Source organism: Diaporthe batatas (genome assembly GCF_019321695.1).
Source record: "Diaporthe batatas strain CRI 302-4 chromosome Unknown Contig00013, whole genome shotgun sequence".
NCBI classification, from domain to species: domain Eukaryota; kingdom Fungi; phylum Ascomycota; class Sordariomycetes; order Diaporthales; family Diaporthaceae; genus Diaporthe; species Diaporthe batatas.
In genome coordinates this window covers 1,939,245-1,952,048 of record NW_025408560.1, presented here as the reverse complement: position 1 = coordinate 1,952,048, position 12,804 = coordinate 1,939,245, and the positions used below count along the sequence as shown (strand labels likewise).

At 52.3% G+C, this 12,804-nt stretch overlaps 4 protein-coding genes across 4 annotated transcripts; 1 reads left to right on the top strand and 3 right to left on the bottom strand.

The window, feature by feature from the left end:
- The first annotated feature begins 494 nt into the window (after positions 1-494).
- On the top strand, positions 495-2,762 carry KVR01_010410 (uncharacterized protein). Its single transcript, XM_044784992.1, has 5 exons — positions 495-531; positions 596-1,010; positions 1,069-1,305; positions 1,359-2,149; positions 2,208-2,762. The coding sequence occupies exons 1-5, from the start codon at positions 522-524 to the stop codon at positions 2,651-2,653; spliced, it is 1,899 nt and encodes a 632-aa protein (XP_044640569.1). The 5' UTR covers positions 495-521; the 3' UTR covers positions 2,654-2,762.
- An 83-nt stretch (positions 2,763-2,845) lies between these two features.
- On the bottom strand, positions 2,846-5,683 carry KVR01_010612 (uncharacterized protein). The gene is made up of 4 exons (XM_044788351.1): positions 5,319-5,683; positions 3,604-5,251; positions 3,292-3,476; positions 2,846-3,198 (listed from the first exon to the last, which is right to left on the bottom strand). Exons 1-4 carry the CDS (start codon positions 5,571-5,573, stop codon positions 3,103-3,105), a joined length of 2,184 nt encoding a protein of 727 aa, XP_044640771.1. The 5' UTR covers positions 5,574-5,683; the 3' UTR covers positions 2,846-3,102.
- A 1,300-nt stretch (positions 5,684-6,983) lies between these two features.
- On the bottom strand, positions 6,984-7,415 carry KVR01_010378 (uncharacterized protein; the record flags this gene model as incomplete). The annotated part of the gene is made up of 1 exon (XM_044791292.1): positions 6,984-7,415. One exon carries the CDS (start codon positions 7,413-7,415, stop codon positions 6,984-6,986), a length of 432 nt encoding a protein of 143 aa, XP_044640537.1.
- An 854-nt stretch (positions 7,416-8,269) lies between these two features.
- On the bottom strand, positions 8,270-11,424 carry KVR01_010363 (uncharacterized protein; the record flags this gene model as incomplete). Its single annotated transcript, XM_044789257.1, has 2 exons — positions 8,270-8,320; positions 9,553-11,424. The coding sequence occupies 2 exons, from the start codon at positions 11,422-11,424 to the stop codon at positions 8,270-8,272; spliced, it is 1,923 nt and encodes a 640-aa protein (XP_044640522.1).
- Between the last annotated feature and the right edge of the window lie 1,380 nt (positions 11,425-12,804).

Genomic DNA, 12,804 nt, shown 5'->3' with positions numbered 1-12,804 from the left:
AGAGAAGTCGAAACTATTAAATTTGCGTTGTACCCACGTGGGTCCACATCACCTGGATGGCAGGGGACCTTGGAAGGATGGATTATTGGCGGGCCGAGCCTCGTTTTTCAGCTGATCCTGCGACGTACTTTTACAGTAGATGTTATGGGCCCCCGAAGGCACGTCGAAGCTTAAAGAACAAGCGCAATCATGCACTGACAACATGCTCAGCACTTGGAAACCTTTGAGAATTCATGATTCCATGCATGATATTATCCTGTTGAAAATCCAACTCGCAATAGCCTTGGGAAGTCTCGATCTCCAAGATGGGGGTGAAGTTTCCTCTTCGCTGGCGGCGACCCACTGTAATGTTGTTGAGACCCACATCATAAGCACTTAAGCGATCCGTTACAAGGGCTCCAGGCACACCGTATTCATAGTCTGCGAAAAGCGGAGCCACGCTCTGTGAGTAAAAAGGATAGATGTCGGACTTCCATGAGCACGGCGTGGGATATCTCACACCAACTTATCCGTGTTAAGTAATGGATCCGTGTGAGTAACCATCGTCCCCGAAGGCGAGCCAACCCTTATTCGTCAAACTGACATTATTCGCCAGCGTCTATCGTCGTCAGCCTCGCAGGCGTCCTCGCTGTTGCCGCACAATCAACGCGGAGTCTCACCACGCTAATCAAAGGGATCCGTGACGCACCAAAAGACATCGGTGATCTCCGAGTAGAACTCGACAGCCTCGAAACGCTCCTCCAGACAGCCCAGACGCTGGCAACCGACTACCCACTGAGGCAAGACGATGTCGCGATTGCTCAGACGCTGTCCCAGTGCACAACATGGTGTCAAGAGTCCATTCAGGATTTACGTGTGGCCATCACCCCGTTCGCTGAAGCAAGCAGCTCCAGGCTGGGTCCGATGAGGATGCTAAGCTGGATCATGCACAAGGAAGAGATACGGGCCTCGATCGCGAAGCTACGAGACCGCAAGGCAAGCTTTTGTCTCGCGGTATCAGTGACGAATGGGTAAAGCCATGACATGATGGATATCCTCAGACAACTGGAAGCTAATCCGGGTACGCAGCTACTTGACGGGCAAGACGCGGGACGAGGTCTGCCAGATCATTGCAGCAGATCACAACAGGATTCTGGGCAGTTTCATTGACGTTGAAAGTGCGGAAAAGACCAGGAAACAGCTCGAAAATGATATCGCGGGCATTCCGGATGGTTCATGGCGGAATATAGGTGTGCCCGTGGACCACGGGGAGGCTCCAGATATCGCCACAACTCCTAACGAGCCTCCGTGCGCGATTGAGACCAGGTTAGTCCTCTGCAGAACATTGACTTTTGTTCATGGCTGAAGATAGGACACAGTGAGCTTGGAAGCAAAGAAAGTCTAGCTACTGCGCATTCTGAAACGCCCAAAACGCTCTCACAAGCTGTCTCGGCGGGTGATAAGGCAGTCGTAACGGAGCTCCTGTCCAAAGGCGCCCGCGTATCGGAGAGAGCAGCCGGAGGCTCAACACCCTTGCACGTCTGCGCAAAGTACGACGACCGCGATATTGCTGAGGTGTTGATCGAGCATGGTGCAGCGCTCGACCTGAAGAACGACGACCGTCTCACCCCGTTCGACGTGTGCTTGGAGGAGCAGTCATGGGAGGTCGCCGCCCTTCTCATCGAGAAGGGTTGCCGACTGGGTAATTTTTCATCAAAAATCATGGACGTGATGCATGACTCCGGGGAGGACGTCTGCAAGCTGGACCCGATTCTTGAAGCGGTGGTGAAGAGGTTTCGTGCCACCGGTGGCGGGCCACACTTGTTGCACATGGCGCTGGAGCGTGAAGATTCCGGTGCGCTGGCGAAGTTCCTTCAGTTTGGCTTTGACCCCAATATTTCGGAGGACGGGTACACGCCTTTGCACCAGGCGGTGATGAGAGATCGCCTGGATGATGCGAAGCTGCTGATCGATAGGGGGGCCAACGTGGATACGATCCTCCCCCCTGGTGCCCGCAAACCCAGTAGGACCGAGTCTCGTCATAAACTACTTGTGGAGAAGACCGAGGATCGAGACTACAATCCCCTCAAAATGGCGGCTGACAGTCTCCCCATGACACAACTGTTGCTGGCACACGGTGCTGATGTCAATGTGGTGTTCCCAGTTGCCCGTGAGTATTCTGATTTTATATCAGGTGGCCAAGAATGACGCTGACAGCACACATCCAGGCGACGCCATCCTCATCTGTGTCTGCGCCATATGGTATCTGCCAGTCGCATTGGAAATAGTCAAGAAAGGCGCAGATCCAAACTTTCAGTACTTCGGCGATGGTTGCTCCCCCATGTACTGGGCTGTCATGTGTGCCAACCCGGTGTTGCTCAACGCTCTGCTTGACCACGGTGGCAATCCTAATTTAAAGACCTGGGACACAAATGGCGGGATTACCCCGCTGCATGCTGCTGCGGATGCCGGAAGGTATGAGGAGGCTAAGATACTTGTTGAAAGGGGCGCCGATCTGAACATTCGCGACGCTGAGGGCCTTACGGCACTGGAAAGGGCACGCAGGTCGAACAAGCTCGACATGGTGGAGCTACTGGCGTCACATATTAATATAGACTCACCTAAGGCCACTGCCAGTAGGACTTACGCAGGGCACGGCAGAGGGAACAGGTAATGAGTCGCAGACGCATAAAGGCGTCGCAAACTAATTCGCACCGGCATGCCAAAGCAGTTTGCTGTACGCTGAGTGTCAGCGCGTGACCCAGGACCCCCCTTGTCTAAATGAGGGTTGCAATGGTTGGCAGCATGATCTTGGTCGACAAGCAAATCACGCGAGAGGATGTGCGAAAGAAGCCATAGACGGAGCATAGTTTATCGTTCAGTATGAATATGTACGCGTCTAGATACAATGAGGTCGCAGCACCGAGGGAGTGGTTTGATTAGACAATTGTGCATATTGCAATCTGGTATCCCTCAGACATGCTAGAAGATTTTCCTCGGTACTACTGCCAGCTCTCAAAGGTTGCCAGTGGTTTCAGGCGCCGATACAGCTGACTGTGTGGCGAATGTTCTATAGGAGATTGGACAGGGAGATCAAGATCTACACGCGCAGCAACGGGAACCTCACTCCTCATCTTCCTGGTCCGAGTCATCATAGCCAGTGTCCTCATCTTCAGACGTGTCCGTTCCGTCATCCTCAGTATCGGACTGGTTCGGATCCTACAGATAAGCACGGTCAGCCACATCGCTCATTCCAGATTATCGTGGAATAAATGCCTATTGAATTGTGCAGGAGTTTCAAAGAGTACTTACAACGCGTCGTCGCTTGGATGGCCGTCCTGAGCCACCATCCGGGTTGTTCTGCAGCTCCGGCATGTCATAGACGGTGTCGGGGATATGGTTATCCGCTGGGCCAGTGACGATTCCGAACTCCTTACACATGCCATATTGGCCACTCGTGCCATAGAACCCGATGATCTTCTGGTTAGGTCCCGGGACTGGTTTTCCTTGTGTCAGTCAAGTTGTTGTAGTGGAATGTTGTGGGCCGCCGACACCCATGCAACGGTACGAGATTGTGTACCACATTACATATGCGAGGACCTCGGAAGCAGCAGAAAGACTTACCAAGAGTCTGGACGACGCCGTTTCCTCGGCCGCGGTTCAAGGCACCCATAGCCTTCCCATTAGAAAGCCACATCCTCAGCCCCTGCAGATCCCAGCTACTACCCTTGGTCACGGCGACCTTGACGACATCCACGCCCTTGGGAATCGCAATCTTGCGGGCCTGATGGCCGCCCATGCCGTGGTCATTCCCGTTCCTTCCACGCGGGCCACAGGGGATCTGCGTGCCGTCCTTGTAGTAGACCACGGCGCCGTCGAGCCCACAGCCGACCCTGAGGTCGATCTTGTTCGCGGGGACGAGCTCGCCGCCGCGGCCGCGCTTCTTCAGCATCACTGCCCACTGCCAGTCGTCCTTCTGCGGCTCGCCGTTGCTGATGCTCTGCTTGTGCAGGCGGACGGTGGTCCCTGGCACGCGGATCGACGACCTGCTTGACAGGAGACGGGACAGGTCGGTCTTCTGGTGCTTGCCGTTCATGCCCAGGACTTCGACCTCCAGCGCTTCGAGAAGGTCGAATCGGGACTCGAGCTCATCGATTGTGTACTTGACCGAGGTCTGAGGGTTGGCGAGGCTGGGGCTGGCTTCCTCCTTTCCTTGAAGCAAAACTTGCGCAATGCCTGCTTGGCAGGTGATGACAATTCGAGTGAAGTCCTCATCGTCGCAGACCTCGAAGCTGGGAGGCTTGTTATCCCGCGGTGAGTCCGAAGGCATTCTGAAGTGCTGCAGGTTTGCGAAGCGGAGCATATCGCGGACGTCCCACCGGCAGTCATTCGGTGTGTCAGTCACTACAGGCTCGACACCCTCGGTCTTGTCACGCGCGCAGTACGCAGTCTTGGCCAAGAAGCACTTTGGCCAGTCTTTTGAGTAACCCCTGGCCATGATGCCCGACGTGTGCGGTGCCGAGAACGCGTGGCCGACCTCGTGGAGGAACGCCCCCTGGCCCACGGCGCAGGACCTCCACATGGACACGCACTCGCCATTGTCGTTTCCGACCCGATCTCCCGGCGCGCCCTCGTCCAGCAGGCAGTCTGTGATCTCCTCCACGAACCGAGGCCAGGAATAGGTCAGGTGGCTGCCGAAGATTCCCAGGGATAGGCCGTTGGGATTGTGTGCGCCGAGGGCAGCGTGGGCGAGGATCAAATTGCTCCCCGTATCGTAGTGTGAGTCCAGTATCAGGCCAGCGACGACAGGCTTTGCCTCGGAGGCAAAGGGGCCCCCGTGTGCCAGCAGCGCCTCGCTGAAGATTTTGTGCAGGTCGTCCCTGCGCCTCGCGTTCGGGTTCTGCTGGGCCAGCTGTGCATCCCGGAGCTCAGCAACGGTCTTGTCTGCTCGGATCAGGTGGATCTTGGCGGTGGACTGCATTGTCATGTCGTTTGTGAAGGACTGGCTCAGAGTATCAGCTGCCCATTCTTCCTCCAGGCGGAACGATCGCCGGCCCAGGCCGTTCTTGCGCAACTCTTCAGCTGTCAGGGCCTGCCACATGTATGCTGTGGTCCGGAACTTGCTGATGGCTGCTTCAAGGCTAGAATGAGCATTTGAGAGGCCATGGTATTTGCGCGGTGGACAGTCAATTGCCAGCGGTGAATCCTTAGCTACCAGGATGGCCAGATGCAAGGGCGGTGTCTGGAGAAGTGGAATATATTGCAGCCGCAACTGGTAGGTTCAAGTTGTTAATGCTCGCAAGTTCTAATTCTGCTATGCTTTTTCTTTCTTGGCTTACTCTCTTCTTGTGTGAATCGTCATCAGATGTGATGTTGATGAGGTTCTCTCCGGGTGTCAAGATGAGCATCGCCTTGAACCAGCCCTGGCACATTGGCCATCGTTGCTCGGGGAAAAGAGCACGACCTGCACCGTCTTTCGTCTCGATTCGTACGTAGTCATGACGTTTCTTGTCATTGGCCTCGTATTTTCCAGTGACAAGCACACAACGCTGGTGCACGACCTCACCGTCGCTGACATTATCGAAAGTGAACATTGTCGCTGTGGTGATTCAGTGAAGGAAGATCTAAGATGGCTAATACGATAGAATGGAATGTATCTGCTCAACGATGCACTGTAGAATATTCTTATGGACAGTAAAAGCGCCCGAACCTCGAGCTTTTATCCCATTATACGCACACGTCTTTCTTGTGAACCTCATCTTAGACGCGCCAGGCAGCGCAGCTGCCGCCTAGCGCTAATGATGGAAAGGAGGCTAGTATTCTCATTACGATGGACGCCACGTTCCTGCTGCCTGCTGGGTGTTGCTTGGCCTGCCGTGCTAACCTTTTTCGGCCTTCACTCACACCCCAAATGCTGCTATTTTGATTAGTTAAGGGGCCGTTGGCACAGACTGGCAGTAGATCATGCACAGCTATGCAAGATAACTATGATTACAGACTGCCAAGTTAACAATCCTTCTTGCTCTGGCGTGAGGCAGGTTCGACCTTTTTACTCTCGCGTCCGGCGGCGAGAACTTTGCGGTTCTCCAATACTAACATTCCAACAAAGTACCCTAGGCAATCAGCTCGTGATCCCGTGCGAAGGTACCTAGGTACCTACCTATTGCAATGGCGCCTTCAGGGGACTTTTTATAGTTAGTCCAGAATATATAGTAATACAATACATTACAGTAATCTAATATATTATACTTTTTCTAAATATACTTTCCTTATAATTTAATAAGGAGAGTACCTTACTATAAGCCTACCTACTTTACTCGTTCCCTTCCTTATAGTTAATAATAATAAAGATCTTTAAACTCTTAAAGTAGAGCTTACTAGCCGGAGGGCAGAGGGTAGAGGGTAGAGGGTAGAGGGGGGGGGGGAAGAAATACTATATAATAAAAAGGTATTATAAAGTAAGACTTTAACGGTTAGTCTTTATATTAAAATAATTAGAAGTATTAAGAACTTTTAAGTATAAGTATCTTTACTAATAAATTAGGTAGGAAGATACCTTTAGAGAAATAAGTATAATATACTAGATTACTGTAATACACCCTGTTACTATAAGTTCCTGACTAATTATTTAGAGCCTGATTTACTGTAAGAAATGCCCTGCTAGCGCCATTGCAGTAGGTAGTTAGGGAGAGTCTCAGTGGTAAAGTAGACTACGATCATCTCAAGCTCGGATTCAGAGGAACACACGTCTGCAGGAAACGTGTGCAATGTTCATGGAGAGGTGTCGAATATAGAGGAATCTCGGGGTTCAGAAGATAAAATCGTGGTACCAGTTGACCTCTTTCTGAATTGCCACATTCTTCTCCATTAGCTCCAGAATTGGCCTTTTCCCCGGGGCCGCTCCGAAATGCTTACGGACGGGGGTTTGCCCTTCTCAGCAAGATTCTTCATGCGTTCCAAGTATGATATCTCAAGTGTTCTCTAGCAAAATCGCACACCATAAACTATGCATCCCTTTCCTCCCGCGCGATCTGCCGCAGTGACACAGGATTCAGCATATCCTGCACCAACTCCAATTTCGTCAGCACGGAATGCTCTCCATCAATCTCCCCCGCAGCCCAAGTACGGTGCTTCCAATGAAGAGGCAGTGGCCTATGCGCTGTCGCAACACGACCCCAAGCCTCTCTGGCTGCCGTAGAGACCCTCAGACCTCCAGGCCAAGTGCTGAATAACTCGATAGTAGCTTCAGTCTCCTCCCTCCGGAAGCGGAAGATGGCTGCGATACCCTTGCTGGTCCAAGAGTTCCAAAGCTCCATGATCTGCAGCTTCGGCATTGCCATCGCAGCCTCCGCCGCCATGAGAAGTATCAGGTCGTCTTGTCCGGGAGCCAATAACCGTGCCGTCAGCGAGATCTTCCTCAGGTTCCTCCACACCATCCATCTTCTCAGTGATGGCCGCGCTTGTGGTTGGAAAGCGTAGAGGAAGTCGTACGCGTCGGCGTTTTTTGCCGCGTATAATTCCTCCAAGTGGTGGCTCGTCCGAGCCAGGGCATGGGAGAACCAGATCGTGCCAGGGCGCTGTCCCATAGCGTGTTTGGGGACGGGACTGAAAGTCTCGTCGTGGCTCTCGAAAATGGAAAACTTCTTCAACGTCTTCCTCTTCGCTTTGAGCCCCTTGAACGCAATATTTACGTATGAACGGCCTTGATGCATTTGATACACGGCCGTCGGCCCTCGCCAAGGCTCATAAGAGAAGCTACTCAGGCGTGTCAGGCTGAGAATCATGGTATTGAGGGCTTTCGAGGCCGCGATAGCACGGTGAAACTGTCGCCGTATGACGAGCGAGGAGACCACAGAGACCTTGGGCAGTCGCATGCGCAGACGACGCACGCATGATAATTTGTAATCAAAGCGCAGTCCGCGACCGAAGACTCGATACTTCGCTTCCTGAGGAATCTTCTTGATAATTTTCCCGTGCATCCAACCGTGGAATGGGTCATTGTGTGGTTCCACTGGACGGTCATCCGACCGGGCCCACGCCGTATCGTGCATTCGAAATCGGAGGGCCTTATTGAAGTGGTGGGCGTCGCTCGGGGAATGTGCGCTCAACTCGAGGGTGACACCACCACGGCAGACCTCATTATTGTTTTTCCAACCGGATAGGACATCGAATAGAGCCCAAACAAGATTGGTGAAGATTTGCTTCTGGGCAACCACCTCCCCTCGAGTGTCGATGCGATGGCAGTGCTGGCAGTCGTACATTGGCAGCTCAACACGCAGCCATATCCACTTCACATGTGCCCTTCTCCTACCTTGAACCAGCTTTGCGAAATTTTGTATGTCTCTAGTGGTGAAGTTAGTCCTGCTACGGGTCCTAAAGTGTTGTATTCTAGAACATTCCAAAACATGAAAGATGGGGATCCGTAAAAGGTGAAAAGTGATGCTTACACCACAGTCTTGAGAGTCAGGCGTTTAAACAGTTCGCCTTCAAAGAACTCCTGCCAGCCTCGGGAGACGGTGGCAAGGACGGCGAGCTGGTCGTGTGCGGGCCACGTGCATTGCTCGAGAACCATATTCTGAAGCTCTCCTGGCAGGTGAGTCCATCCCTTCGTGGATGGTGTGGTGATAATTGGCGCCATGATGATTTGTTCAGTCTGACTCAGCGGGTAGTCATGGGTGTGGAATGTGGCTTTCAGAGGCCATGTGAGAAATCTTATAGTCTTTCTAATCTGCTCACCAGCACCAACTTTTGGTTTCTAAGAGGCGAAACATAAACCTAGAATCTGTGCGCTCGCTAGCTTGGGCCTATCTCTGAAGTTTTGAACCGGCGCACAAAAACGGCTAGTTACTAATAGTGAGCATTAGTGTCCATAGGGGCTGGTTGGACAATGTTTTGGCTAGTATGTTGTATTCGGTTGTTGTTGTTGAAGAAGCTTTCTTAGAAGGACAATCCCGTAAGAATTTCGGAGCGGCCCCGAGAAAGGCCAATTCTGGAGTTATTAATGGAGAAGGCCCCGATGTGGTAATTCAGAAAGAGGTACCACGATTTTCTATTCCCTCCGGTCATCACCCGGAAGGTTTCCCCCGCCCGCCACGGGGAGGCCGGCCCTGTGTGCAGCGTACAACTGGTATTCATAACAAGAATTAACTGGTTTCGCTTCTATTCCGCATACATCCGATGACATATATGACGCATTCATACGGTGTAACGAGAACTGAGATATCCTCCTTTGAAACATGGCCCATTACGAAATAAACTAATTTTCATGGCACCAATAAGAGTATCGTTTATCTAGGTACTGTGAGCAACGGATGGTTTAGATGAGGGATCTAATGACTAAACAAGACTAATGCAGTGAAAAGAAAACTTTGTACCAATTTTCATCAAGCAAGACGAGGCATGGTAGAACACCGTCAGTATACCATTGGCCTACTTCTAACACTAGTAGTGATCTACATCGCAACCTTCCGCTTCTACTACAAAGGTTGTTACTCGATTCACAGTCGTCCCAGTCCAGTCTTGGCCATTAATTCTTACTGCGTCACATTCCCAGGGAAGAACGACTTCACCCGCAGTAGTCTCAGGAACAGACACATTGGCAGTGAACGTACCCTGGTCCAGCTTCCAGCTGACGCTGAACTCGCCAAAGGGGCTCGTGAACCCGCTCTGCACCTCGCTCACCCCACCGCCCGGCCGCGGCGCAAACGTCCACCTGAACCAGCCCGAGAGCTCCAGCCCCGCGAGCTTGGTGGTAAGCGCGACCAGGGGCCCGGTCGACCAGCTGTGGCTCATGCTGGTGTAGGCCGCGTCGTAGTTGTAGCCCGACGCGCCGCGGTAGTACAGGCTGCCGTTGGCCGCGAGGCCCTCGGCGAAGGTGCTGCCTGTCATCTCGGGCGAGTCGAGCAGGTACCCCCACAGCCGCTCTGTCAGCTCCAGGGCGCGGTCCGGCTGGCCTGCTGCGAAGTGGCCGAGCACCTCGACGCCTGAGATGAACGGGGAGATGACGTCGGGCAGTTCCGGTGTCACGGGGCCGAACTCATTCCAGTTGGTCTCGAGGGCTTTGCTGACGGCCTCGGCCTGCGCGGTGTCCTGTGTGAGGTTGAAGAAAAGGGCCATCGCGTTGCCATCTTGGGGGTGGAGCGATGTTGTTGTGTTGTCGGTGTACAGTGATGAGTCCGCATCCCAAAGGTGTTTGTTGTACGCCTCCTTGATGCCCTCTGCAGCGGTGCTCCATGCATCTGCCTCAGCTAGTTTGTTCAGGGCCCTGGCGAGAGACGAGATTGAAATCAGTGCACCATAGTCGAGGGCATTTAGAGCACTGTTGAATTCGCCAGTACCCTGGCGGCCCCAGTCGTTGGCTCCGACCTGATTGTGGAGGCCGACGTCTTCGTCGATCCCGTTGAGAATGTATCCCACACCGTGCGTGATATTAGCCCAATGCCGCTCCACCCACTCCTCGTCTCCGGTAAAAGCAGCATAATGGGAGATGGCGATGAGATTCCAGGCGTGATAAGTATCGCTCTCCTTGCCCGAGTTGAAAGATCGCGTCGATGGCCCAGCATAAGGGAACCGGCCGCTCACGTTCTGGTAGTAGAACATGGTCTCGAGCGAGTTGTTGAACGCTTCAAGGCCGACGTCGCCGAGCGCCAGGAAGGCGCTCTGGCCCGAGATGCCATGGTCGCCCGGCCATACTGCACGATCCCGCTTGGCTCCGTCCATCAGCACCGGCCCTGCGACCCCGGTGCTGGAGTTGTATGCCCAACCAGGCTGGATCTGCGGCAGGTGACGGCCCGTGTTTACTGGCCCAATGTTGGTCTGAGCGGTATAAGCTGCTGCATACCAGATCCTGGACAGAAGGTCTTGGCCGGGCGCGTAAAAGTAGCCAGAGTAATCCCGCAGGTCCTCCTGTGACGGTGAAAAGCCAATTGCACAGGTGATGTTGGATATGGTCACCGGCGCCTTTGCAACAATGGTCATGAAGCGGTACCCGCCCCTGAACCTCTCCTGGGGCATTGTGTAAATGACCGCATTTCCAGCGTCAACGGTGACGTTGAGCTCCCTGTCCCAGTCCTGTGAGGCTATTGAGCCAGTCGCATCGTCCGATATTGGCCCAACATGTGCGGGAGACTCGGCAAATGCCAGGGACAGCTGGGGACCTTCGGACGTGTCCCCCGAGGTCGTGATACTCAAGGTAATGAGTCCACCGACTTCGACGCCGAAGTCCAGGCTAGCCTGCGCCCCCGTGTCGAGGGACAAGACGTACCCTTCCGCATCGGACGAAATCTCATGATTCCCGCCCACGACCGAAACGTTGACGGGACGAACCGTACGCGAAGACGGGCTCAGGATGTATGGCTCCCATGGTGTCGCCTGGGCTGAAGCACCTGATGCGGCTATAAGGCCCCAAAGTCCCAGCTGCTGTAAGCTCAGCGCGTGTTTCACCATCGTAAGTAGTCTGACAACTTCTTTGCTGAGTCCTGGCAGCTCTCGCGCCTCACCGACGAGCAAACATCAGGCGCTCCATACGATATTTACGTTGAAGCTCGGCTCCCGTTTCCCCGAATCGTCTCCGCTCAGGCGACCAGATCCTCGTTCGCAGCACTTGGTTCTTGGATGTGGAGAAAATTCGACAAATTCCCCCTCACTGCCGAGCCCCTGTCGACCACGACTAAGATCGCAGCCCGGCAATCGGCATAGCGGGTATTGTTCAGGCTGTGGAAATTATATGACTGGAAGTAAATTGGCTTCTAAAATTGTTAATCTGTATACATGGAAATAACAAATTTTGGTGGCTTATATATAAATTGTAAGATGGGCGAGAGGAATGAGTATGTGACTATTCGTCACAGATTTGGCGCACATTGTACTGGATGCTCTGTCCTTTTTCTTGTTGAAAAACTAAAGAAGATTTTCATTGCTTTGTGTAGTGTGGGTGGGTAGAGCCCTCGGCACATAGCAATATCTGCTAGATGCCTCTTTAGCCCGTGACTCAGACAGGCGAGAGAGGTGAGCGGGAAGATGGTGTGGCAAATGAAGATGGCTAACGTTGCTAAAAAAATCTCAGCTGGTGTCAATTTTCACAGCACGAACGTCATATTTAATACACAACCATTGTACTTTTTATTCAATGTTCCATTGCAATTGGGAGGTAATCAATTTTAACAGGGGTGGTGACCATTTAGATGATATTAGTCTGCCCAGGTACGGACCGCCCATCATCAGCTGAGGATCAGCAAACCAACAATCACAGTATTCGCTCACTGGGTTCAAAATAAGCTGGCCACCAGGCATACTGATCAAAAAAAATTCAATAGAAGAAATAGCAAAAATGTAACGTTCTCGGATACGGGGAATCGAACCCCGAGCTGGTGAGTGAGAGTCACCGATGTTAACCATTACACCATATCCGACTACGGTGTGAGAACTGGAAGTACTGTGTGTCCGGCTATTCATGAAGCTGATTTCAACAGGCAATGTTACAGGCCCCTGCAATTCACCATCTCCCAGGCGTTCATTATACTAGCATCCCACAAAGCTTAAAGACATCAAGCCAGTCTCCTTACAATGCCGCTATATAGTAGGGTATAAAATATATATAATTAGAATGTATATATTTAAGTAAAGTAATTTAATCTAACTTAATAATTTAATACTAGTAATTAAATAAGGTAGGCTTAATAAGGACGCTTTAAGCTTTAAACTTAAGGATATTAAATAGATATTAAATGTTTAAAAGATATTTAAAAAAAAAAACTTTTAAAGATAGCTCTTAGTCGTGCGCCGCCCCTTAACTGCGACATAGAGACGCGCGTCTTCCTATGCTTC